We start from the raw sequence: 23644 nt of genomic DNA, 5'->3' as shown, positions 1-23644 counted from the left end.
TTTAAACACGGAGATCACAGGCTCGGCTCTGCCTACCCTTGCTGACTCTAAATTATGGTCACTCTGTCCAGAGACTGGATAAGGCTGTGTCTTGGGCCTCTCCAACACTAGTCCACCAGAGTCTCGTACCTTCCCAACAAGGGTAAACATTCGATGGCAGATCAAGGTCCCCCACAGCCCACTTCATCCTAAGGAAACTGCCAATGGGAGGCTGTGGGAGGCTGCTGGCTCTCCAGACACAGCTGCAACTAGCAGGCTCCAGACCTTGCAAGGACAACTTGTAAAACAGTGACTCTCAGCCTGTGGGTCCCAACCTCCCTGAGGCTGAATGACCCCTTTCACAGACCACTGGGAAACACAGATACTGACATTAAAAATTGGTTAACAATAGCAAATTTGTTACGAGGCAGCCATGTAATTTTAATGGTTGGGGGTCACCACAGGAACTGTATTAAAGAGTCTCGGCATTAGGAAAGTTGAGAGCCTTTGCTGTAGAAAGTAGGGGTCTCTTTAGCTCTGCAGGAACTGTCCCAAGGCCACTCCTGAGAGGTGGCCAGGGGACACAACTGGGACCTCTCAGGGTCCGTCTGCCCACCAGGCCCCTTCCCTGTGACCGAGCTCACCGCCTGTCTACAACTTTCCTCTACAAAACATTAAGAACAGTGACCTGACTTCAGGACTGTCATGTGTTACAGGAAATAGCAGCCAGGATATGTAGTAGCCCCCCCCCCCCGCCCCCCAAGACATCAGTCCAAGCTCCATTCCTGTGGCATAAAAGGCTAACCTTACAGTGCCCCCTGGTGGGCAATTGGCAGAAAGGAAGGGGCCAGGCACCCTCTGATCCTTTGTGAAGTTTGGAGGCTGATTACAAGTGCTCCTGGAAGGGTTGCACCCTACAGACTGCTCATAAGGTTGGGTAGAGGTAAGCAAGCCAGAAAACGCTTGTTCACTCACAACCAAAACCCAAGTCTTGGAACGCCTTAGGTCAAATCTACACATATGTGGGTGGGATGGCTCACACCTTTACTGCCAGCACTCGGTAGGCCCCTGGCAGGTTGTAGACGGTTTTGTGCACTGTGTAAAGGTTATCCATGTGTTACTCAAATGCTGATTTCTCTGCCCCCCCCCGCACGCCCCCCCCCCCCCGTTTCCATTCAGACACTGCACTGTAATGCTTTATAGTCAATCTTCTGTCTTTCCACCAGCCAGGGGAAGCAGAGGGTCAGAGAAGACAGCGAGGGAAGAAACTTCAGAAGTAGAGAGCTTATTAAACTGCTGGGGCATAACCAGATTAGCACTACAGGTTAGGATTCATTTAACTGCCCAGGTACTGAGATGCAAAATGTCACCAGCCAGCCACACTTAGCCCACTTAACCTAGGGCTGAATACCTCACATATATATGCAGGGCACTGGGAAGGTGGCCAGCCTGGGCTACGAGACTTTGTCCCACCCACAAAAACCAGCTAGGACCATGTGTGTTTCAGGACTGTGTCCAGCCCTAGTTGGGAAGCCCTTGGCCACTACCCCACGGGCCCGTGGCTCTCTGCACCCTTCCAGCCCAGCAGGAAGCTCTCTTTGGTCACTCTTCCGGGGCACGTGCACAGGGCTGGGGACACACTCCACGCTACTGAAGAGGAATCATGAAAGCCAACGCAGAGTAAACAATGACGCCGTTTATTTAAAATGTTTACTCCCAGAAATATAGATATAAAAAAAAAAATAAGACAATTAACAGCACTAAACCAGGCACCTTCAACCGAATCCCACCATCCTCGTTAACTCCCTTCCTGTTACCCTTTGTAGATGACCAGAAGATTTCAGGAGCCCCTGGACAGCCAGAGTGGTTCCTGCCCAGGGCTTCCCGCCTTCCTCCTGTCCTAGAGCTTCCCGTGGGAAAGCTTGGGTGAGAATTTTAGCCTAAAGGGAGGGGGCTGTGGCCGGGCACTTTGCGCTCATCCACTGCAGGCCTCTAGCCAGGGCGGCTGACTGCCAGCTTTAGGTTTGCTCCCTGGAAGATGAGCCCAACTTGGCTCAGGGCTACTGTGTCCTCAGTCCTCTTGGTGACCACACAACTAACTCCAGTAGACCTCCTGGGACAGAAGGAGCAGATCCCGAACAGCACTCTCTAGACAGAGACCAGCAGGGACAGATGGACGGACGGCTCCCGTCCAGTACATGAAGTGAGGGGCGGTGTCTGGGGTGACCTGGACAAAGCAGGTTAGTTTTGCGGAAGCCCTGCCGCTACAGAAGCTTGTCTCTGGACAGACTATTGCTGGACAGACGGGGGACAGTGAGGACTCTGACCCTTCCCAGCAGGCCACGGCACTGGCCGAGACAGACACCTTGCAAAGCCAGAAGCGGCTGTGAAGCGCTGGGGCGGAGGAAAGCGACAGACTGGGTCATTTTTGGCATTTTAACATAGAGACGGGAACAGGCGTCACAACAGCAAAAGCAAACCCATGACCCTCAAGACCAGACTTTGACTTTCCCATCCACCCCCCTCACACTTCCATCCTCAGCCCCTCCCCCAAGCACCACTGAACTAATCCTAGTTAAAGCAGTCAAACCAGCCCGGACCCTCTGGAAACCAAGGCCCCGACCCGAGCTGCTGCCACACTCGGGCCCAGCGAGGAGGATCCGGGAAAGGCACCTCGGAACTCAGCCACAAAGTCAATACCAGGACGGGCTCGGCAGAGGGCACTTGGGGGAGGGGGCGTGGTGCGCAGGATCTGCACTGACACGCACGCGGGGCAGGGGATTTCATCAAGAATCCCAACTATTTGGTACCAGAGCCAAGCAAATGCAAGCAGAACACTTGGCCAGGACAAGAGTGGCCAAGTCTCAGAGCAGGGCGGCCATCCCAGGCAGAGGGACAGCAGGAGCACACGGGCAAAGCACACAGGCGGCAACGGAGGGCCACAGAGGACCGAGGACACATCTGACTGCTGGATGACCAACCTCTAACTGCCCACCCCATACCCCACGGTCCCTATTCTCATCTGGACTTGAGAGCTAAAGTAGATACAAATGGCTAACATAGACCCCAAAGCCCCACCAGGGGGAAGATGGCTGCTTCTACAAATGCTTCAGCCAAAAGGCCCACATGGGCCTTGCAGACAGCAAGCCAGGAATAGCTATGAGGGGAGGTGGCAGAGGCAAGTGGGAGGGCCCACAAGCAAGTGACCGGGTCTCTCAAAGCGGGCAGGCAGGAATCGGGATGGAGACCGACCACCAGGGATTGGCCTAGCGGCTGCTGGTTCCTGAAAAGGCCGTTTCTGTCTGGGAAAGTGACAGTCCCTCTCTCACGTGGCACCCACTCGGATCACAATGCTCATCACGGCTGGAATGGGAGGGCAGGACAAGGACACTCAAGAGCAGGGAGAAAAGAAATACAACTTAAAAATAAAAAAACCTACATCGCTCAGAGGTCCTGCCTATCTCGTAGAAAGGCAGGCTGGCTATGAGCAAATGTTTTAATCAAACATTGAGGGAAACACTTTGGAAAGCATACAGAAAAAGGTAGTTAACGTTGAATCGCTTGGAAACGGAGCCTCGGGGAGGCGAACCCAATGCACCCTTGGTCAACTTTTGCTTCCTAAATTCCTTGTCTGACTTCTGGTCCCAGTGCACGTGGAAAGGACAGCTGCCACGAGGGGAGGGCCGGCCTGCTCAGAGGGTGCGCGGGGTGTACTCAGGTAGCCTCTGCAGCTTCTCCTTCTCAGCCTCGCTCTCGTCTCGCGCTATCACCAAGGAGTGTGAATAGCCCATGGCCACCTGAGGAAGCACGACGGTGTCAGCAGTGCAGACATGCCTCATCATGTATGCCAGACACCACATGCTGGCCTGGCTTGGTGAGGGTCAACATGGAGGGAAACTGAGCCTTGAAAGGAAACCCTTTCCTCCCCACAAACCCTGGTGTTCAGGACTGAGACCACCCAAGCCCCACACCCAGGCCTGCAGGAAGCTCAAAGAGCCCTCACTGGGGTGTGGCTCTACACTGTACTTGCCCCCAAACACAGGCCAAAAGGTATTATCTACTCAGAGACTAGTCCCTGGTCCTGGCCAGGATCTCAGAATAAGGGGAGGAACAGTGTGTGACCACAGCACCAGGAACATGGCTGGGGACTGGCCAGCACTCCTCTGCCTTTCTTCTGCTGAGGGCTATACCCTCCCAACACTCTACACAAGGACAGACATGGCTCAGCAGTGACCCCACAGACATGATGAGCCGGGACAGGCACAGGCCCTCACCTGTTCGGAGAAGATGCCATCCAGAGTCTTCACCTCCTGGGCCGCAGTAGAAGACTTGGGCTTGTGGTCCCCATACCCCTGCGGAGATAAGAAGAAGCAATGACGATTCGAGGCCAGCCTGGTCTACAGAGTTGAGTTCCTGGACAGCCAGGGCTACACAGAGGCAATGATGAAACTCAGCCTGTGGCACGTTCCAACACAAGAGAGGTGCATGTTTCCAGGACTATCAGCCAACTGTGGGTAATAGGACAAAATGTGTCAGGCATTTGGTGACAGTGCTGATAAGCCACTGCAGTCAGACCCACACAATCATAACCAACATGCTGAGACATGCCGACAACACAGCAGCCCTGACAACCTCAGAGAAGTTTCAAGTGACTAAGAACTGCTGGAGCATGGGGCCAAGGGCAGGTCCCAAGGCCTGTCCTGCCCCTGATTCAGCTCCTGCAGGCACCCCTTCCTGGCCAAGGCTTCCCAAATCCACGACGATGCAAAGTTGTGTTTAGGGAGCGTTTTAAAACATTAAAAAAATTTTTTTGTGTTTGGATATTTTGCCTGCATGTCTATGTACCACTTGAGTGCTAAGTATCTACAGAGGCCAGAAGTGGGTACTGGATCCCCTAGACCTGGACCTACAGTCGTGAGCCACCATGAAGGCTCTGGAAATCAAACCTGTATCCTCCGCAAGAGCAGGCAGTGCTCTTAACTGCTGAGCCATCTCTCCAGCCCCCAGAGATCAACAATTTTTTGAAGCAGGCAGGGTCTTATTGCTATGAGGCTCAGGCTGGCCTATAAGTCACTATTCCAGACGTTCTACCATGACGTTCAGGCTGTCAAAAGACCAGTCTTTTTTTTTGTTTGTTTGTTTTTAGACCAGGCTGCCCTGGAACTCAGAAATCCGCCTGCCTCTGCCTCCCAAGAGCTGGGATTAAAGGCGTGCGCCACCACTGCCTGGCTCAAAAGACCATTTCTAATGGCTCCCCAAAACGACCCGTCAGTCATGTGTAGTGGAGAACACCTTTAATCCCAGCACTTGGGGGCAGAGGCAGCCAGACCTTTGTGAATCGAGGCTAGCCTGGTCTACACAGTGAGTCCCAAGCCAGCCAAGGCTACATGTTGAGTTGCTAACTTGAAAACAAAACAAAACGCAGCATCCATCTTCCTCTGAGAAAACAGAAGCAGAGGAAGACCCACAGTCCCTTTTGCCATAGTCTCTCTGCTTTTTACAAGGGGTCCCTTGGAGGTCAGTGACAGCTTGAGGGACAAGAACAGCCCTGCTTTGTTGAGCCCAAAGAGAAAACTTTTACTCCCAAAAAGATAAAGTAAGAAAATCAAGGGCCAGCAGCCTTTAACACCAGCACTCGGGAGGCAGACTGAGTCCAAGACCAGCCTCTGCAAAGTGAGTTCCAGGACAGCTGGGGCTACAGAGAAACCCTGTCTTGAAAACCAAATCAAAACAAAACAAAGCCGGGCGTGGTGGCGCACGCCTTTAATCCCAAGCACCTGGGAGGCAGAGGCAGGCGGATTTCTGAGTTCTAGGCCAGCTTGGTCTACAGAGTGAGTTCCAGGACAGCCAGGGCTACACAGAGAAACCCTGTCTCGAAAAACCAAAAAAAAAAAAAAAAACCAAGCCAATCAGAGTCAAGGGCCAGGCCACACTGAGGGTGTAACCCTGGCCACAGGAGAAACATAAAACCCGCAAGCCAACCTTGGCCTCCTCACAGAGGTTCCAGTGCACGGAGCTTCGGGACCTATGGACAGGGCAGCTGCACAGTGAGAAAGAAGCAAGGGCGGTGCCTTCCACTCTTACTCCAGTCTCTGGCACTGAGAACAAACTAGTGACCTGACTTGGAGAAAATGAAGAACAAAATCCTCCAGGCACCTGTGTGGCTGGCTTAATGACACTGATCCACAGAGCACAAGGATATGGGCCTGTCTGCCTATGAAGCACAAAATCTGGAGGTCACAGGAACCAGGGCGACTCATGCAGCGTAAGACACTGCCTCCTGCGAGTATAGACCACGGGTCCCAACCACAAGAACAGTCCTGTCACTGTGGCCTGCCACCCTCTCTACAGCAAGGCCAGCAGCCAGCCAGGACAAGTCTTAACACTTAAAACCAAATGTGACCGGCCCACTGCTGGGACAGTCTTTAGTGGACAAGGACACCGCCCACCCGCGTACAGCTCTTCCCGGGCGTGCGTGGCTCACCAATTCCCCGAAGGTTGGCGATGGACCCCAACTGATAGTACTCTCGTCCGCAGCTACGATGATGCTGCTCTTCCTGCAAACAGGCAGATGCTGTCATCACCACCCAGACCAGGACAACCCTGCAGTGTGACAACCCACCTCCATGCTAACTCATTACAGTGTTAGTGGCTCTTTCTTCCCAGACAGGGAGGGGCCACATTTGTTTGCAGATCAATACCAAGGCCAGGGCCTCACTGCCCAGCTGGGTCCTGGGGCTCTCAGAGGGAGCCTTTGGGATGGGGGACAGACAGGGACACAAGGACCAGGAAGCAGTAACTAAGCTAACTCCTACACACCCTCATTCGTCACCTGTAAGTACTGGGTGGCTCAGGAGCTCTTCAGTAAGTCCTCTCTCCAGCGTGTTGACAAATTAAAAGCCTACAGTCTCCAAGCTGAGCGAAAACTGCCACCCTCTGCTTTTTTCTCCCCAAACAAAAACTTTCAAAATTACTTTCTGTGAAGGAAGGAGCTGCCTGTCCTAGCACCTACCAAGCCTTAACTCTCCCCCTCTCCCACATCTGTGGGGGTTTGGTGTCGCCTATGTCCAGCCAGGAAGACTCAGATTCAGCAGGCACAGTGCCATCCTCAGGAAACAGGCACACAGAGCAGGCACACACCACATGCCCTGGATACAGCCACTTACCCGCAGGCAAGGCTCCGGATCCGCCAGCCGCAGAGGTCCTGCACTGCCTTCGGGTACATGGTAGACTCTCGGGAGGTATTGGTGGCCCCCCAGAAAAACAGGCCACCTGGAAGGTTGCAAACCAAAGAAGTGTTAGAATAAGCATCTTAGAAAACCAAGTTGAGGGCTGGTGAGATGGCTCAGTGGGTTAGAGCACCCGACTGCTCTTCCGAAGGTCCAGAGTTCAAATCCCAGCAACCACATGGTGGCTCACAACCATCCGTAACAAGATCTGACTCCCTCTTCTGGAGTGTCTGAAGACAGCTACAGTGTACTTACATATAATAAATAAATAAATCTTTAAAAAAAAAAAAAAAAGAAAACCAAGTTGAGGGACAACTGCTTAAAAGGACACTGCAGAGAACAGAACAAGCCAGGGAGGGACAGACATGGCTGTGGGCCTGTGGGAGCAGATGTCCCCAGGAGGAAGCCCCTGCACCTGGCTCCAACTGCGGGGACCTAAGAAACGAGACAGGGGAAGAGGCACTGACCCACTTCACTGACAGCGAAGGAGCAGGTGTAGCCGGCATAGATCTGGGTTGCACCACGCCCCGGGAAGTCGAACAGCTTCACCAGGCGAGGCACCATCTCATCCTTCTGCTCGGCATGGCCCAGCCGGCCATAGCCACCAAAGCCCCAGGAGAACACTCGCTTCTGAGAGTCCAGGACCAGCTGCAGAGAGAGGAGACAGGCTCAGCACACGAGCCACTGCTTCTGACCGAAGGATCCGGGACAGGAGCAGCCAGCAAAGGAGAGGACCTGAGTCCCACAGCCTAATAGATGGCAGCCAGCAGGGGCCGGCATGCACTCCCTTCATGAGGCTGCGATCTTCCTTTCTTTCTTTAAATGCAGAGGCCAAATGGCCATCTGTGGCAACACTGTCTAAACTGCAGAAACAAGGGGGAGGCTCCTGCCACCTCTCTGTGCTTGCCCGCCACAGGTGCACACAGGTGAGACAGGTACAGATGTGCCAGCTGTTTGCAACCTGTCTTGTCTTGTCTTTGACGTTTCACATCAAATAAAGCCTGTGGATGTGTAACTATAGCTAGCTCAGCATGGGGCAGAAGGTGCACAGTTCAAGGGCTAGAACACCCAACACCCCAGAACCAGAGACAGAGAGGCAGAAACAGGCAGAATTTGAGACTAGCCTGGTCTACACAGCAAGTTCCAGGACAGCCAGGGCTACACAGTCAGAACTGGTCTTAAAAACCACCAAACCACACCACCACCAAACCAGAGGGTTCAGCATGTGAAGGTCCTTGACTCGTAAGGCCGATGACTGTCGTGGAATAAGTGTCTCTGATTTACACACGCACACTGTGAATGGTGAGTGCATGTGCACCTGCTAAAATAAAGGGGCTTAAGGGCAGCCCCCCCCCAACTGCTGTCCTTCCAGTTGTTCTGCTAATGACCTTAAGGACCCACCCTCAACAGCCAACCACTCACACCCTAGCAAAAGGCACTGCCTACCATACAGACAGCACATGCGTGCTGTGTGCTAGTGGCAGGGCGCAGACATACGTGTATACTCATGTCTGCAAGTTGTCTGCAGAGGAAAGAGATCCAGACAGGAGACTCAGCCAAATGACATAGCTTGAGTAAGAGATACCAGTCTATACCAGCATGGCTCTTGGTCACTGAGAAAGAAACAAGGCTTACTGTGTGGTTAGCGCCACAGGCTACATCTCGAACCACCACGTTGGGGACAGGTAAGATCTGCCCGTCCTTGGTCTTCTCGATGAAGATGGCCACTCTGCGGGGCACCAGCTCACAATCATATTCTATCCTCTGCGCCCGGGCGATGAACTTGCCATCTGAGTTGTGCCCTGTGGTAAGCACAACAGGCCGTCAGTGACAAAAGGCCCAGGCCCGGGGTACCACCCTGCCCCCAGCCAGAGGCTCAGTCTGCCCAGTTGCTCACAAGCTGGTACCTAACACCGGGCATCCTTTAAAAATGCATATGAAACAAGGACCCCCTACGCCATAGTACAGCAACTTAGGAAAAACCCTACATATATCCGTAAGGACTGGGAGGCAAAGGAAAATGGCGTCTCCTCCTGTGGCTGAGGTCACAACAGTGGGCAGCTCTCATCTTGAGGACAGCCTCCCACGCTCCGAGTTGGGGAGGTCAGAGGACCAGGAGTAGGGGAAGGGCGACAAGATCAGGACATAAAATCTGGAATTCACAACGCCTGTGAGAAGTCATTACAGACTGGGCAGCTGGCACACACCGGGCATGATCCAACCCAGCGCGACATGAAGCCTGCCTGGTACCGGACCACAAGCCCGTGGCCCAAGGACCCAGCCCTCTCTGCCTTCTTGCACTGGTGGTATATCCAGCACTTGGGATGAAAAGGCAGAAAGAGCAGGAAGTTAAGCCGTCCTTAGTTACACAGGAAATCTGAAGCCAGCTCTGACTACACGAACTGTTTCAAAAAACAAGCAAGAATGCGCACGGCCTACTGGCCTACATCTTTAACTGCAGTGCTCAGAGGCAGGCAGATCCCAGAGTTCGAAGCCAGACCGGTCTACATAACAAGTTCTAGGCCGGGGCTGGCGAGATGGCTCAGTGGGTAAGAGCACCCGACTGTTCTTCCGAAGGTCCAGAGTTCAAATCCCAGCAACCACATGGTGGCTCACAACCATCTGTAACAAGATCTGACGCCCTCTTCTGGAGTGTCTGAAGACAGCTACAGTGTACTTACATATAATAAATAAATAAATCTTTAAAAAAAAAAAAAAAACAAGTTCTAGGCCAGCTGGAGATACAGTGAGACACTATCTCAAAACAAACAAAAATAGAACCACCAAACAAACAAAAACAAGCTAGGAGGCCCAGTCCGGACCCAGTAGCCAGGAGGACAGTCTCAGTCCCTGGCAGCAGATCACTACAGTTCCCCGCCAGCCCCTCCCCCGCCCTCATGTTTGAATTCTAAAAGCAATGTTTGCACAGAGGCAAGAACAGAACTGGGGGGTTAGGCTTGCTTTTTGTTTTTGGAGACAACCTTCACTCTGCAGCCCCAGCTGGCCTGTAACCCACGTAAGCTAGGCCACCCTCAAACTTGCTATAGTCCGGCCTCTGCCCCCAGATGCTAGGACCACAGGGGTGTGCCAGCCTGTTTCAGAGTGAACGGAATGAGAGCGTCTGTAGAAGCAGGTGAAGCAGGTTCCTTAGTAGATGTCAACAAGAATTCAGTAGCAGACAGTGCACGCTGTACTTAACTGTCCCTCCAAAGCCACTCCATGGATACCATCCTACCGCCAAGATCAAGTTCCCAACGGCAAACAGGCTGGCTGCAGCAAGATGCTTGTCTAAGGGTGGCAGAGAAGCCGCACACACAGCAGAGAGGACAGAAGCGCACTTCCTGTGCTGGGCCTGGGGATGGCAGGAGGCCCGCCCGTGGCCATGGAAACCGTTTATCCAACAGCCTGAGAACTCCCTGGCAACCAGCAGGGACGTGTGTGCGTAAGGGGCCGGTCCTTCCCATTCACTCTGACGCGAGGTATATTTAGTTCCACAGAGTCACTGTTCCCTGCAGTCTGTGGCCAGTGCAATGCTCTGCTTCTATTTATATGCTCCCATCTGCGCACTTCTAATGACGCCGAGACCCAGCAACCCAGATCCTGGACTGCTGCAGGCTGTTCAGACACCAGTAGGTGGCGCCCACACCTCACCTCGTGCTCAGGACTGCAGAAGGGACTAGGAAGAACTAACTGGCTGCGAGTCTGCGGGGAAAGGAAAATGGAGATCTTGCACGGTCAGCTCTAACAGGCTTGCTGACCTCTTCTGCTCTGTACAGGACGGAGCCCAGTGTGGTGAGGGGTGAGCTGGAGACACACCAGCTGCCAGTCTAGCCAGGATCTCCAGAACAACCTCCCTCTTATGGAACTCTCACTTCCAATAAAGGCTCATTTATATACGCGAAACCGGATGAAAGGGACTCAGCTTTTGTCCTTCTGCCTGAGACTCTTGACACAAATGGATTTCCACACCAGACTCAGTCCTCGAGTCTGCACTGACCCCTGTACCCGGCTGGTTACCGGCAAGCTGTTCTGCTGAGCACGAGACGCACTTACCGGCTAGCCACTGCTATCTGGATCAATTACACTTGTACCATGTGCGTGCAACCCCACATTTACAGCTAGACTACAGAGCTTTTAGAAAGAGACCTCCATACCCAGCTGGCCATACTCAGGGCACCCAAAGGAGTAGAGGTTTCCTTTACAGTCCATCAGCATGCTGAACTCGGCCCCGCAGGCCATCTTGGTGATTGGCTGCCCGTTGTACATTATCTGAAAAGAGAAGACAGCCAACTTCAGCTTCACCAGTCTCTTCCTCATTCTGCCTGGCATCAAACAACAGCCGCCCACAACAGTTCAAAGGCTGCCACTTGAGCGGCTACGGATCGCAAAGCCTAGACTACAAGGGCTCTTAATTGCTGGCGACCCCCATGCTGCCAGGACAGCAGAGGCTGAGACCTTAACCCTGTTAACCCTCCATCATCCGGTGACTCAACCACAGGCATGAACAGAGAAAACTCAGTGACCCCAAAGGTCACTTCTGGTGCTCACACTGCTATCAGCCCCAACTTGAGGCTTTCATGCCGCCCCCAGACCAAAGCTGTCAGTGAGGAGCCAGATCTGAAACGGCTCAAATAAGGAAGAACAAAGACAGCGGGCGGGTGACAGGTTGGTCCCACAGCAGAGTCAGAGACCAAAGGCAGAATCTGGGCAAGGCCAGGCTGAGGCCCAGACAAAGCAGCAAGCATTGAACCTGGGGGATCCAGGAGAACCCGGTGTCCAGGCTCACCCCAACTGCACTGCAGGACTCACAACTACAAGACTTAGCCGCTAACCCCCAACCCCACCCGCCACTGGCCCCAGGAGCAGGACAGGTCGGCACAGTCTGCAGGGAGAGAAGAGAGCCTTGCATCCCCGCTGCCGGGCTGACACAAACAGGCATTCTCTTCTCCTCACTCTCCCTTGCAAAGCACCACTTCTCAAAGCCCGCTGGTACCTGAGCAGGACTTGGGACGGCATCTGTCTGGTTCCCGAGACCCAGCTGCCCCATTTTATTCTCTCCGAAGGCAAACACTGATCCAGTATCTGAAAGGAGACAAACAGGACAAGAAAGGATGGAAGGGTAGATTGCAAGCAGCTCACCCAGCAGGCCGAGCATGGGGCATGTGTCTGTCCATCCCAAGGACAAGAGTGAGGAACAGAGCTGAGCCCTGCCACACGCAGACCCTGGTCTGGGCTCCCAGTGTCACCACAGCCCTGTCACTGCTTCCAGCAAGTAATCAGCTAACTAGCTGTCTAACTAATCAGCTAACTCACCAGGCATCATCCTCCCGACACTGGCTGAAGTGCTCACTCCCAGACAAACCATCTTTGGCGCCTTAGTAAATTGAAAGAAGCCGCCTTCTTACCTGTCAAGGCCAGGGTGTGGTTGCGCCCACAGGCTGCCAGCACGATTGCCTCATGGCTGAGGGCCTCGATGAGTCTGGGGGCTTCCACCCTCTTGGTATCACCATGGCCCAGCTGCCCCTTCTCATTCCGACCTGCAAGGAGATCACAGCTGGCTGGGTAAGCAATGCAAGGACACGCTGGGGCGGCGGCCCCCACCCTCATCCTCAAACCAGACCTTCCACCAACCCGACACCTACTCTCGCCAGTGGAGCTGGCCCCATGAGACTATCCCAACAGTAAGTGGTCAGCTTCAGGGCCGTCCCTACACCGTGTTACTCCAGGAAATGCTTGGTGTGACCTGGGTACTCCACAGGCCTCAAGCTCCAGGAACAGTTTCCGTTCCTTGTAGGGGCTGGGGGACAGTCCCCTTCTCCTCAGGGAGTCTGATGCACCTAGTATGGATCATATCTACTTATCTCTGCACACACATACACACCATTATAAGACCCCAGCCTCATGAGCCCTCATGACAAGGAGAGAATCAATGAAAGGAGGGCTGGCTCCAGGGCCAGCACTGGGCAGGTGCTGACTTCAAGAGAAGCCTGCATACCCCAAGTTTAGTGAAGGCAGGCTGGCTGCAGCTCCTGCGTCTGCGTGAGGACACAGCACAGCAGCACTCTGCCTCCTTCTTGTGCCCTTCCACCAAGTGTCTGGCAGTGGACTCGCGGCACCTCTGGCAGGTCGCCACAGCCCAGCTGCTGCCCCAGGGAGCTCCCTCTCTTACTCTGGGGGACTTATTCCTGTCACAGGGTCAGGCCTGAGATGCAATCTAGATCCTTGCCATCAGAGAAAGGACAGAGAAGCTTTCTCAAGCTGGGGACACTGACATGAAAGACCATGGCCAGTGTTGAGGACACAGCAGCAGGAGGGCCCACACCAACGCAGAGATACAAAACTGGGGCAGATGTTGGTATGTCACCCGAAGCCTGGGAGGATACATTTGGGCCACACACACTTGTGAGATTTTTTTTTTCCACCAGAATTATAAAATTAGCCAAGTGCAGAGAAGGCGGCAGATGTTAATATATTTGGACTCTGGTGCAGCAGCTCATAAAATAAAAAAAAATAATAAAAATAAAAATAAAAACGGCTTGAATAGACCAAACTAAAAACGTCACATGAACAGAAGCCAGGCAAAGGCTGGAAACAAACGGAGAAGCCAACTCCCCAGCTGCCTGAGCCCTGAGTCTCAGATGATGTGCGCCTTAGGCAATACCTCCTGGCTACCTGGGAAGGAGACAGCTGAGTCACCAGAGAGCCTGCCTAAGGGAGGTGGACACTCGGGAGGGATGGACAAAGGCCCAGTCTCAGACCCGAGGCTAGGAGCCACAGGGACCCAGCCACCACGCCTTGTAACAAGACACACCAGCTTCAAAAGCCAGGGGCAACGTTAGCGATGGCACACAGACCTCACGGGGGCACAGGAGCTAAAGCAGAACAATGGCTGGTGAAGGGACAACACGGCAAGGACAGACGGCCGGTCGGAGGGATGGCAGCATCAGAAGATCACACTTGCTTCAAGTTCAGGAAAACATTCACCAAGGTGGAGTCAGAGAACGGGGCCAGTGAGATGGTGCACGGGTAAAGACTTGCCAAGTAAGCCTGGGGCCCAGGGTCAGCCCCTAAATACAAGTAGCAGGCAAGAACTGACGTAGCCATGGACCAGGCAGAGGACAGCCTCTTCCAGGTGACTTTAAGTCTCTTCAAGCCCCACTTCAGAGCACGTTTCTAACCCACCACACTTACCCCAGCTCCACAGCTTCCCTTCTGTGGTGATGAGGAGGCTGTGGGCAGCACATGAGCCTGAAACCACGGTTCGCACCCGGACTCCTGACAGGCACCCATACCTATGGGGCCCCCACAAATTCTGACCAAGGTTGCGGTACGCAGCTGCAAAGGGAAGAATACAAATCAAATCCCACAGAACATGTGAGGAGCACCCAACAAATCAACCAGGGGTCGCAAAGGGACACCAGCATACCTACACTAATGGCGACAATCTCTCTCCTCAGCCCTACAATCCTACACTACGGGACAGGCAGGGCTGGCCTTTCTGTACCCATCTGGGGGACACAGAATGCTTGGGTGGTCCTGTTTACCCTCCTCTTGACTCTACCCCAGACTTCCCCTGGTCCCCTTACCAGAAAAAGTCTTTCTCAGTGCGCCCCTCCCCCCCCAGCACCTGCTTACTTGGGGGACCTTGCCACTCACCCCTGCAGAGTCCCCCCCATACCCGGGAAGCCTGGGCTGCTGGCCGGCTTCATTCCCCAGCATATCCCCCAGGCTCTCTGGGAGACCAGGTCGGACTCTGCACTGTACTTCCAATGTGCATCCCACCTACTCTAACTGCCTCCCCCGTCACGTGACAGGCCTCACAAGTGCCACTCCCACGTCCCTGAGACAGGAGTGTGGCTTTTCTTTCACCTCTAGAACAGCTGTGGGCAACTTGAGAAGCTAGCCACAATTCAGATGGCTCACACACAGCCTGCTGGCAACTAATGGAATGGTTTCCCACGGGTCACCCCGAAGGGTTCTCTATGCCTACCTCACCAGCAGCACTCTAACCCCACCTCCCGGTCCCCTGCAGCGCAACAGGTACCTAGCATCAGAGGGCACCCTGGGACCCTGCAGCCACCCCACTGAAAAGTACTTTAAAACAGAATCAAACAGCATCGATATTCCAAGGGATGAACTGAAATGCTGGCCTCTCAGGCTGTTAGAACTGAAGAGAAACCCCAATCAGCCCTGAATCACGGAGACCAACAGACGCAGGGATAAAGGCGGGCAGCACTGCATGGCTGTCACTCTGGAAAACCAAGCAACCGCTAGTGGTTTTCAGGATTGTGAGCTGCAGCTATACCAGGCACCAGCTGGAGTAAAGAAATGGCCTGGTTCTTGAACCAGCTGGCCCGGGGGAGGGGGGCCAGGGGGGTCGGAGTGGCTCTCCAGCACCCCTGCCAATGCCTATCTCCCTGAAGAGGGCACCATTGTCAGCCACAATAACATAAGGATCTCTTTCCCACTCCAGGGACCCTCTCCCTCATTTCAGTTCACAGGTCACAGTCACAAGCTGGCAGTGGCTTCGGCTTCAGAGCTGGACTGGTAGCCATTAGTCCCATGGTTTCCAGACCCCCAGGACCCAGTCCTCACCATAGGCTACAGCAGGGGGCCCATGCGGGAAATAAAGAGTCCCCTCCTCTACCTTGCCGCCTAGCAGCTCCAGGAAGAGGCCACACAGGCCACCTGGCCAGGCCTAGAGGTTACAATTAACAGTCAAACTACTCACACCAACCCAGAGGCAGAAGGGCCAGGAAGGCGAGACAACCCCAACACCACTAGCCCGGTCTGCTCTGGACTGGCGGCAGCACAGCTCCGGGGCCACAGAGGGCACCGGAAGCAGAGGGTGACAGTCAGGTCAAGGCGTCCTTGCCATATCAGGGCAGTGGATACAGCAGACAGCAAGAGCCTGTGTGGCCACTCTGCTCTCAGGACTGGTGTCCATGGCTGTGGTAAAAGATGGCTATCTTCCACACAAAGGAACGGCATCTGGTCAGCTCCATCCATCCCATGCAGGACCCACGGCCGTCTTCCCAAGGCAGGGTGAAGGCCAAGGCCCCCAGGTTTGGGTGTAGGGTGTGCGGTGTTCAAATATTTGTTCACCGACAAGTACTTTGGGCGTGTTTCCAAATAAAACCAACAGCCATAAAATGAGGCACTGAGCCAGCCCTCTTCTCTCCAAGGGGCCCCTCAGGATGGCACCCTGTCTACAGGCAGCTGGACACAGGTTACTGGGTGGGACTGTTCCCTGCTCGCCACAGTGTACACGTTCAGCTGAGTTGTGACAAGCCTTTACATCGCTGCCCGCCACGTCTGACATGAATATGGGGCCTCATGGCACCAGAGAACAGAACTGGCCGCCTCTTTGTAGTGAGAGGAGATCTCCAGGACTCAGGGAGTCACGGCTGTCTAAGGACTCCATTTCCCGAGCAACACAGAACTATGAAGGCACAGACATGCAGGGAGACCAGGTTCAACTCAACTGCAGCATCCTCCCCAGAGTGGCTCTGTGGTCTTAAGCAATTCGCAGGGCCTTCTCTTCTCTGCTCATGTCCACGAACCCCAAGAACACCTACCTGGTGGGCGGAGCAGCACCCCACTGGCCACCTGATTTACCTTACCTTGCTGTTTAGGCACTTCCTTCCGTCCAATCAAGTCCCAGTTGGTTGCCCCAAAAATCAAAAGCTGCCCTTTGCACTTAGACCCTTCAAGTTTCTAGAGAGAGAGAGAGATAGAAAACCAAGAATTAGCTCGTTAAGGCTGCTGCTGGCACTCCACAGCTATCTGATGAAATAAAGAGCTGGGCTCTCCCGCAGCCCAGACTAACCTGGCACACACATCTTCTAGCCTCAGCCAAGAGCTGGGGTTGCAAGTTGCAAGTGTGCACTGTCACACCTGGCTTAAAATAACCCTGTGTGGGAGCTTTCACACTGCTTAGAGGTCCCATCCAATCCCCCCGCCACCACCACATGCTCCAAGGCAGATGACCTCAAGCCCACCCTCAGAATTCCCCATGTTAAGTCCGAGCTCAGCACCAACACTGAGCCAAAGCAGAGCTGGGCTCTGATTCCATGCTAGAGTCATGCACAAGACCAGCCCACCAGGCTGAGACCCAGGAACCTCACAGCCCAGGCCAGCTCTGCAGTCCCCACTACCAGCACCACGGTGCACTGGCAACCTTCATACCTCAGGCCCTGCATCCCCTCTACAGAGTTACCATGGCATCAGTCCTGTGTGCTGCCCACAGTAATGGGATTTTTAATACAGAAGGGGTAATTACAGCCTGATTTCACCAGGGGGTAAAACAGGGTGGGCACAGCTTTGGCGGGGCAGCAGGGTCTGAGGCAGAGGGCCTTCCATGGGTTCATCCAACGCTGTTTACGGAGCCCCCTCACTAGAGCTCCCAGCTAAGAGCCCGACTCCCTGTCCCCTCCATGTTTAGAGAGGAATTTTGCTATATAGTTTCTTTGACTGCCTCTAAATCACAGTGGTCCTCCTGCCTCAGCTCCCTCAGCATTGGGACTACAGGCCTATGACCATACCTGTCCAGTCAGGGTACTTCAATTCTCCCACATTCTTACACAGAAAAAGATCAGGGCTACTGAGCCTCAACCACCTGTGCAGATCTGACATCTCAAAGGCCACCGCCACCACACAACTGTGGGCCATGCCCACACCATTGCGCATTCGCTTGCTCTCTGGCTCAAATGTCAAAATACATTTTTCTTTCCTTTCAACTTACATTTGTGGGCTCCTGCTCAGTGAGGTGAAAGGACTCATTACGCAAGCCCAATGACCTGAGTTCAAATCCTCAGGACCCATGGAAACAAAAAGGTGTGCATTTGAGGAAATACACTTGTCTTTGTTTCAGACAAGGTCTTACTATGTAGGTAGCCCAGCCCGGTGTTAATTTGTCTACTCTTCCTGCCTCAGCCATCCAAATCCAAATGCTGGGATTAAACCTGGGTTCCAAATCTACCCTGCAGGGCTTGGAGAGATGGCACAGAGGGTAAGCACTCACTGCTCTTGAGGGCCTAGGATCAGGTCCCAGCACCCAGACCAGGTACTGGCTCACAACCGGCTGTAGTTCCAGTTCCAGGGTTCTGACACCCTTGGGCCTCTGAGGGCGTCTGCACTCACGTGGTGTGAGCAGGCACACACATGTGCACAAGTATGCTAAATGAAAAGCACACTGTGGGCTAATTAGGTCTAGCCTGGGCAGAGTAAGCTTAGGTTCCATCCCCAGAACAGTAAGCAAACACATGATAAATAAAAGCAGATAAATAAACGGGCTGCTAGGCTCAATCTGTGCGCCTGCCCCTGAACAGTGGCCGCAGCTCCAATAGTTTCCACCCCACAATGGCCCCTGGCTGGCTGTCCCAACACACCCAATGCATCCTACAAGTCCCCAGCAGGCACACTTTTTTGGGGGGGTGGGGGTGGGGTGGGACCTGATCTCCCCGGTGTCCCCTACTTCCAGTCAGGTCCAAAAGGCAGAGGCCAGGATCAAGCTTCAGGACCTGCCTGGCCAACCCAGGCCTCACAAGGATGGAGTAGCCACCCAGTTCAATTATTCAGACCTCCTGTGGGGTGTGGGGCCAGACTCAAGTTACCTGAACGGGATGGAAGCCTACTTTCCCTTCCTTCTCCTTTGTTGAAGGGCAGGTGGGGCTGGAATATCCTACCAGGCTCAGCCCATGGCACTGGGCCCGCAGTAGGGCCAACACTTACTTGTGCACGGACACATACATTCACTCTACTCTTCAGGTCTGCACTTTGAAGGGGCCCCAGAAACATAGGGGAGAGGCCTCAAAACCAGCACAAGCCCAGGCCCAACAGCGCTGCGCTAGCAGGTTCTGAGGGGAGAGAAGCTGGGAGGTTCCCAAGCTCGACCTTCACCAACACCGAGATGTGGTCACTCCGATCCCAGAGCGCCACCAGGCCACGGGCTTGGGCAGGATGCAGGGTGCAGAATGCTGGTAGCCAATATCCACTGCCATCCCTGTGGCTCCTCAAACTCGCGATGGCTGATAGACAGGGACTCGAAAGTCCCACCCTTCGGAAAAAGAGACCTGTGGACAACCTTGCCTGGCTTCCCAAGAACACTAACTGCTACCCTGGCCCCAGCTTCTCCATCACAAACCCCATTCTCACAGCTCACCGTATCCACTGCGAGCACCTACACCCCGTTTGCTATTAACTCAACTGTTCACCCCTCTACAGCTTACTTACTCTCCCCTCCTTATGGAATACAAAGTTTTAATTAGTGCGATTCAACTCACTTTCAGTCAAGCCCCTGTCCAAACAAACCCCTCATCCACAGACTATCAACAACATATCCCATAAGCCTGCTGGCCTTAATGGGGGGAGAGGCCATCCCAGTGAACAAATGGGGGCTCAGTGCAAGAGCTTGTGCTTAGCCCTGGGTTCAGTCCCCAGCATCAAAAGGACGGAGGAATGGACAGGTGGAGGGAGGGAGGGAGGGGAAAAAGCAAGCAGAGGTCTTCCTGCTCTCCGGGGCTAACTCAGCCTGGACATGACTGCATCTGTCTGACAGCCTACACTTGTACCCCAACCAACAGTCCAGGTCGGGTGAACTCAACCTCACCTAGCTACCTCTCCAGGACAGGTCACCTGAATGTGACCTGAATGCAGATGAGTGGCCAAGGCAGAAAATGCACCAAGTGTCTCCAATCAGCAAACGGGGGCTTCCTGGCCACCGCAGTTTCTGACTTACCACCCAAGTACATACACTCCCTGAGTGAGGCCGAGAGTCCACCTTTAAACACATCCATTTAGGAGACTGATGCTCAGGGACTAGGAGAACCAGGGAGCAAGAGGCTGGCAACAACCATCCCTACCAACCCTCCTCCCACTGCACTAAGAACCAACACTATGTTGCAGGGTCCGTGAAACCCTAGCAACCCCGATTTAACACACAGAGCTGGATGCCTGCGCCTGAGCCTCAGGTCCTTGAATATCATAGGACAAGACTGAAGGCTCGTTTTCCACACATCGACTCTTAAGGACTACTGTTTGATTTTCCTAACCCACCTAACTCTAGCAGGACAACTCAACAGAACACATGGCTCATCTTCCCAAGCCCAAGACAACTTCAAGTTCAAGGTAAGGGAAAAGTGAAGGCAGGAGGCCCAGACACTGGCAGAGGAGCCTCCCTCAGGGGAGAGGCTGGTCTCTGCCGAGTTAAGTAGCTTTCTGAAATATCCAGGATAGTGGCCGACTGCAGAGACAGTCCTGTGTCTGCCTAGCAGAGGGAGACCACAGCCCTTAGGCCAGAGACACTGGGCAGTCTGCCAGCCTAGGCTGCAAGGCTGTGTTCTTGACCTTGAACCAAACTCAACCTGACCCTAACAGGGGCAGAAGCTGGAAGCACACACTTCCCAGGTGTAACAGCGAGAAAGTTAAGTCCCCAGAGGCCCCTGGGTTCACTTATCCAACCACCCCCTAACTGACCACTGAGGGGTCGGTTCTACAGTGATAGTCCCCCTAGCTTTAAGGGGATGGACACAAAGCCCTTTTTAAGCTCCGGTTCTACACAGATATGGGAAGTTAGCTGTACACACAGAACAAGCACAAACTACAGGGGACTGCCTCCTCTCAGACATGGCATCTCCTCATAGCACACAAGGTGCCAATTCTGATACAAGACCCTTGGAGATAGAGGCCTCTGAGCCCCTCCTCCACTCCACTCACGTGCATCCCTGAGAGGGTTAACAGCCTGCAGACCCTGGAACTCACCAGGCCCTGGCAGAAGTCTCAAAACCAGGACAAAGAGCGGAGGGGACTATTTAACATATCAAAGCAGAACTGGTAACTAGGATCTCCCGGCATCCCTCACAGTACCTGTTACCGGACACTCCAGGCAGATATACCCCCGCCCCTTACCCTAAACTTAATCCAGCCCACAGGCTAAGCTACCCTCTCCCCCTACCTACTCTTCTCTATATAACCCGACCATTTTGGTCCCCTCTTTTACTCGGGCGGCTCCTGCACCTGGTTCCTATCCTCACTCCCCCCAAGGGTCAGACTTCTCTGATGTCCCTGCCTGTGTCTCTGTTTAATCCACAATAAATGCCTTCCCTCTGCCACCCCTACGAGCAGTCATTGTCTTACTGATTTTTTTTTTCCTACTCACAAAATAATCCAACTCCACATGGCTTTCCTAAACTTCAGGACAACCCGATGCAGCAGAGAAAAGACCCTATCATGCCCAACTTCTTAGCCTTGTCCAAACCCACTAGGCAATAAATAGAGCAGCTTGTGAGTTACCCTTCCAATACTCTGGCTAAGACCGGTCTACCTGGCGAGCCTACCTCATGCAGGGCCCCTCTGCATGCCTAGCGGGAACCTTTCTTCTACTGCAAGATGGTTAGGACTCTTCTACCCCTCTTAGTGTGCCCTTGCCACCTTTTGCAGAACACCCTTGGGAACATGGGCAACACTCTCCCGAGGGTCAAGCTCCATCTCTTTCTTAGAGTTAACAGAGAACGTGATCTCCGGGACACAGAGGCGGAGGGGGTAGAGGGGTGTATCACCGAAAACTTGCTTTTACAAAGTTCTGGCGGAGACTCAAGCGGACCCTGGGCCCGGCTCTGCGGGGCTTCCTCTCCACCACCACCCCCGCCCCCGCGAAAGCTCAAGTTCCACGGCCCAGACCGGAGCCTCAGGGGAGCACCGACCCCACTGGCCCCCACGCCGCGAGGACCCGAGGCAGACAAAGCCCAGCGCCGCTCCGCGGGGGGTCGCGGGTGGGAGGGGAGCCCCGGGGTGGGGAGGGCCTCCGAGGAGCATGCGCGCTCACGGCCGCGCCGCGCGGGCCCCCACCATGCCCCGCGCGCACCGGCCGGGCCGACCGCGCCGGGCTAACACGGAGCATGCGCGCCGCGCGCCAGGCCCCGCCCCCCCGGGGCGCCCGAGCCGCAGCGGCGGGAACCTCAAAGCCCCGGCGCGAGCCGGCTGCTCCCCGCGGACTGCCCTCCCCCCTCGGGGGGAGGAAGAGACGCGGGGGTGGGGGGGAGGAGGGGGGTGGACGCACGGGGGGGAAGGAGGGACTGACAGCCCCCGCGTGGCCGCGCACACCCGGTCCCCCCCCTCCCCCGGCCCGGGACTGGCTCCCCGGAGTTCCCCCGCGCGGCGTGGGGGAGGGGCGGGGCGTGACCCCACGGCGCCCCTCCCCCCCAAAACCGCCAACCGCCCCCGCCCCACTCACGACGCGCTCCTTCGTGTGCTCGGGCTCCGTGATGATCGCGGCCGCGCCGGCCGCCTTGCCCGCCGTCGCCGGCCTGGCTGTGCGCTTGCCGCCGCCGGGGGCCCCGTCCAGCTCCGGGCCGTCCTCGTCGCCGCTGCTGCCGCCGCCGCTGCTGCTGCTGCAGCGCTCGGGCCGCTCGCGCTTCCTGCCCGCGGGGCCGCCGCGTCGCCGGGGCCCCGCGCGCGCCGTGCCGTTGCCCGAACTCGGCTCCTCCCAGGCCGCCCCCTTCTTCCTGGGCATGGTCGCCGGGCTGCGGGAGACACACGGGGCGCACAATGCACACGGGGCGGGCTGCGGGGCGGGGGAGGGGACGCGCGGCGCGGCGTGGGCCGCCCCACCTGCTGCTCCCTCGCCCCTCCCCACGCCGCGCGCCACGCGGGGACCCCCCCCTGTACCCCGGCCGGGCCCCAAGCACCTGCGAGCACGCGCGAAAAGAGGAACTTTCGTGGGGCCCCAGCCCGGCCCCCGCGGCCCGGCGCTCGCCCCGTCTGCTTTTTTTTTTTTTTTTTTTTTTTATTGATTTTGAACAATGGGATCTCTGTCTGTCTCCGATTAAACCACGTGGATCCGCCTTCCTTCCCCTTCTTATTCATTCCGTCCCCCAACCCCCCCTTCCCCAGCGTCTTTTTTTTTTTTTTTAACCTTTCTCGGGGGGGAAGGGGGAGGGAGAGGAGAAAAAAAAAGAGGAAAAAAAAAAAACTTTCCCAGACCCTGCAAACTGGTCCCAGACGGTTTCCAGCCCCTACCTGGTTGGAGTGATGAGAAACGAGGAGGGAAGCGACTGAAAGACGGGGTCGAAGGCTTCTTCTCTCCCCGGCCGGGACGAGGGCTCCAGCCCACTCACCAGATACACTTAAAATGTAAATACGAGCTTCCAGAACAAATGCTACAACACAAAACAGAAACACATGTGCGGCCGGGCGGCAAGCGAGCGCGCGCGCGGCGGGCGGCGAGGGGCCCCGGGTGCGCGCGCCCCCTACCGGCCGGAGGACCCCACCGCCCAGCCGGGCCGCCCACCCGAGCCTGCGTCCCGGACGCCCGGCGCCACGCCGCAGGCCCCGCTGGGCCCCGCCGCTTGCGCGCTCCGCACGCCCTTGCACGCAGCGCGGCCTGCGCGTCACAAGGCGTCTTCGGGGCTCGGGAGAGTGTCAGATTCTCTTGTTTT

At 55.2% G+C, this 23644-nt stretch overlaps 1 protein-coding gene across 2 annotated transcripts; it reads right to left on the bottom strand.

The window, feature by feature from the left end:
- Positions 1-1655: 1655 nt before the first annotated feature.
- On the bottom strand, positions 1656-23403 carry Rcc2 (regulator of chromosome condensation 2). Of its 2 annotated transcripts, none has more exons than NM_173867.5 (13): positions 23226-23403; positions 22441-22729; positions 16832-16925; positions 14400-14543; positions 12614-12745; positions 12202-12290; positions 11363-11477; positions 8844-9010; positions 7676-7856; positions 7146-7251; positions 6464-6536; positions 4254-4331; positions 1656-3776 (listed from the first exon to the last, which is right to left on the bottom strand). In NM_173867.5, the coding sequence occupies exons 2-13, from the start codon at positions 22717-22719 to the stop codon at positions 3672-3674; spliced, it is 1563 nt and encodes a 520-aa protein (NP_776292.1). In that variant the 5' UTR covers positions 22720-22729; positions 23226-23403; the 3' UTR covers positions 1656-3671. The 2 variants fall into 2 exon arrangements, with proteins under 2 accessions (NP_776292.1, XP_006538534.1); XM_006538471.3 differs by lacking the exon at positions 23226-23403 and adding an exon at positions 22895-22990.
- Between the last annotated feature and the right edge of the window lie 241 nt (positions 23404-23644).

Source organism: Mus musculus, chromosome 4, assembly GCF_000001635.26.
Source record: "Mus musculus strain C57BL/6J chromosome 4, GRCm38.p6 C57BL/6J".
In the NCBI taxonomy this organism is placed as follows: domain Eukaryota; kingdom Metazoa; phylum Chordata; class Mammalia; order Rodentia; family Muridae; genus Mus; species Mus musculus.
The sequence above is the reverse complement of the archived record's forward strand: the minus strand, read 5'-3'. Positions and strand labels throughout refer to the sequence as shown.

Bases quoted from the DNA above. Each gene is read 5' to 3' on its own strand.
- Rcc2 (NM_173867.5), bottom strand. From the start codon at position 22,719: ATGCCCAGGAAGAAGGGGGCGGCCTGGGAGGAGCCGAGTTCGGGCAAC. The intron at 12,746-14,399 runs GTAAGTGTGGTG...ATCTCCTTGCAG, and splicing joins AGGGAAGCTGTGGAGCTGGG to GTCGGAATGAGAAGGGGCAG. The intron at 11,478-12,201 runs GTACCAGCGGGC...TTCTCTTTTCAG, and splicing joins CCGTCCCAAGTCCTGCTCAG to ATAATGTACAACGGGCAGCC.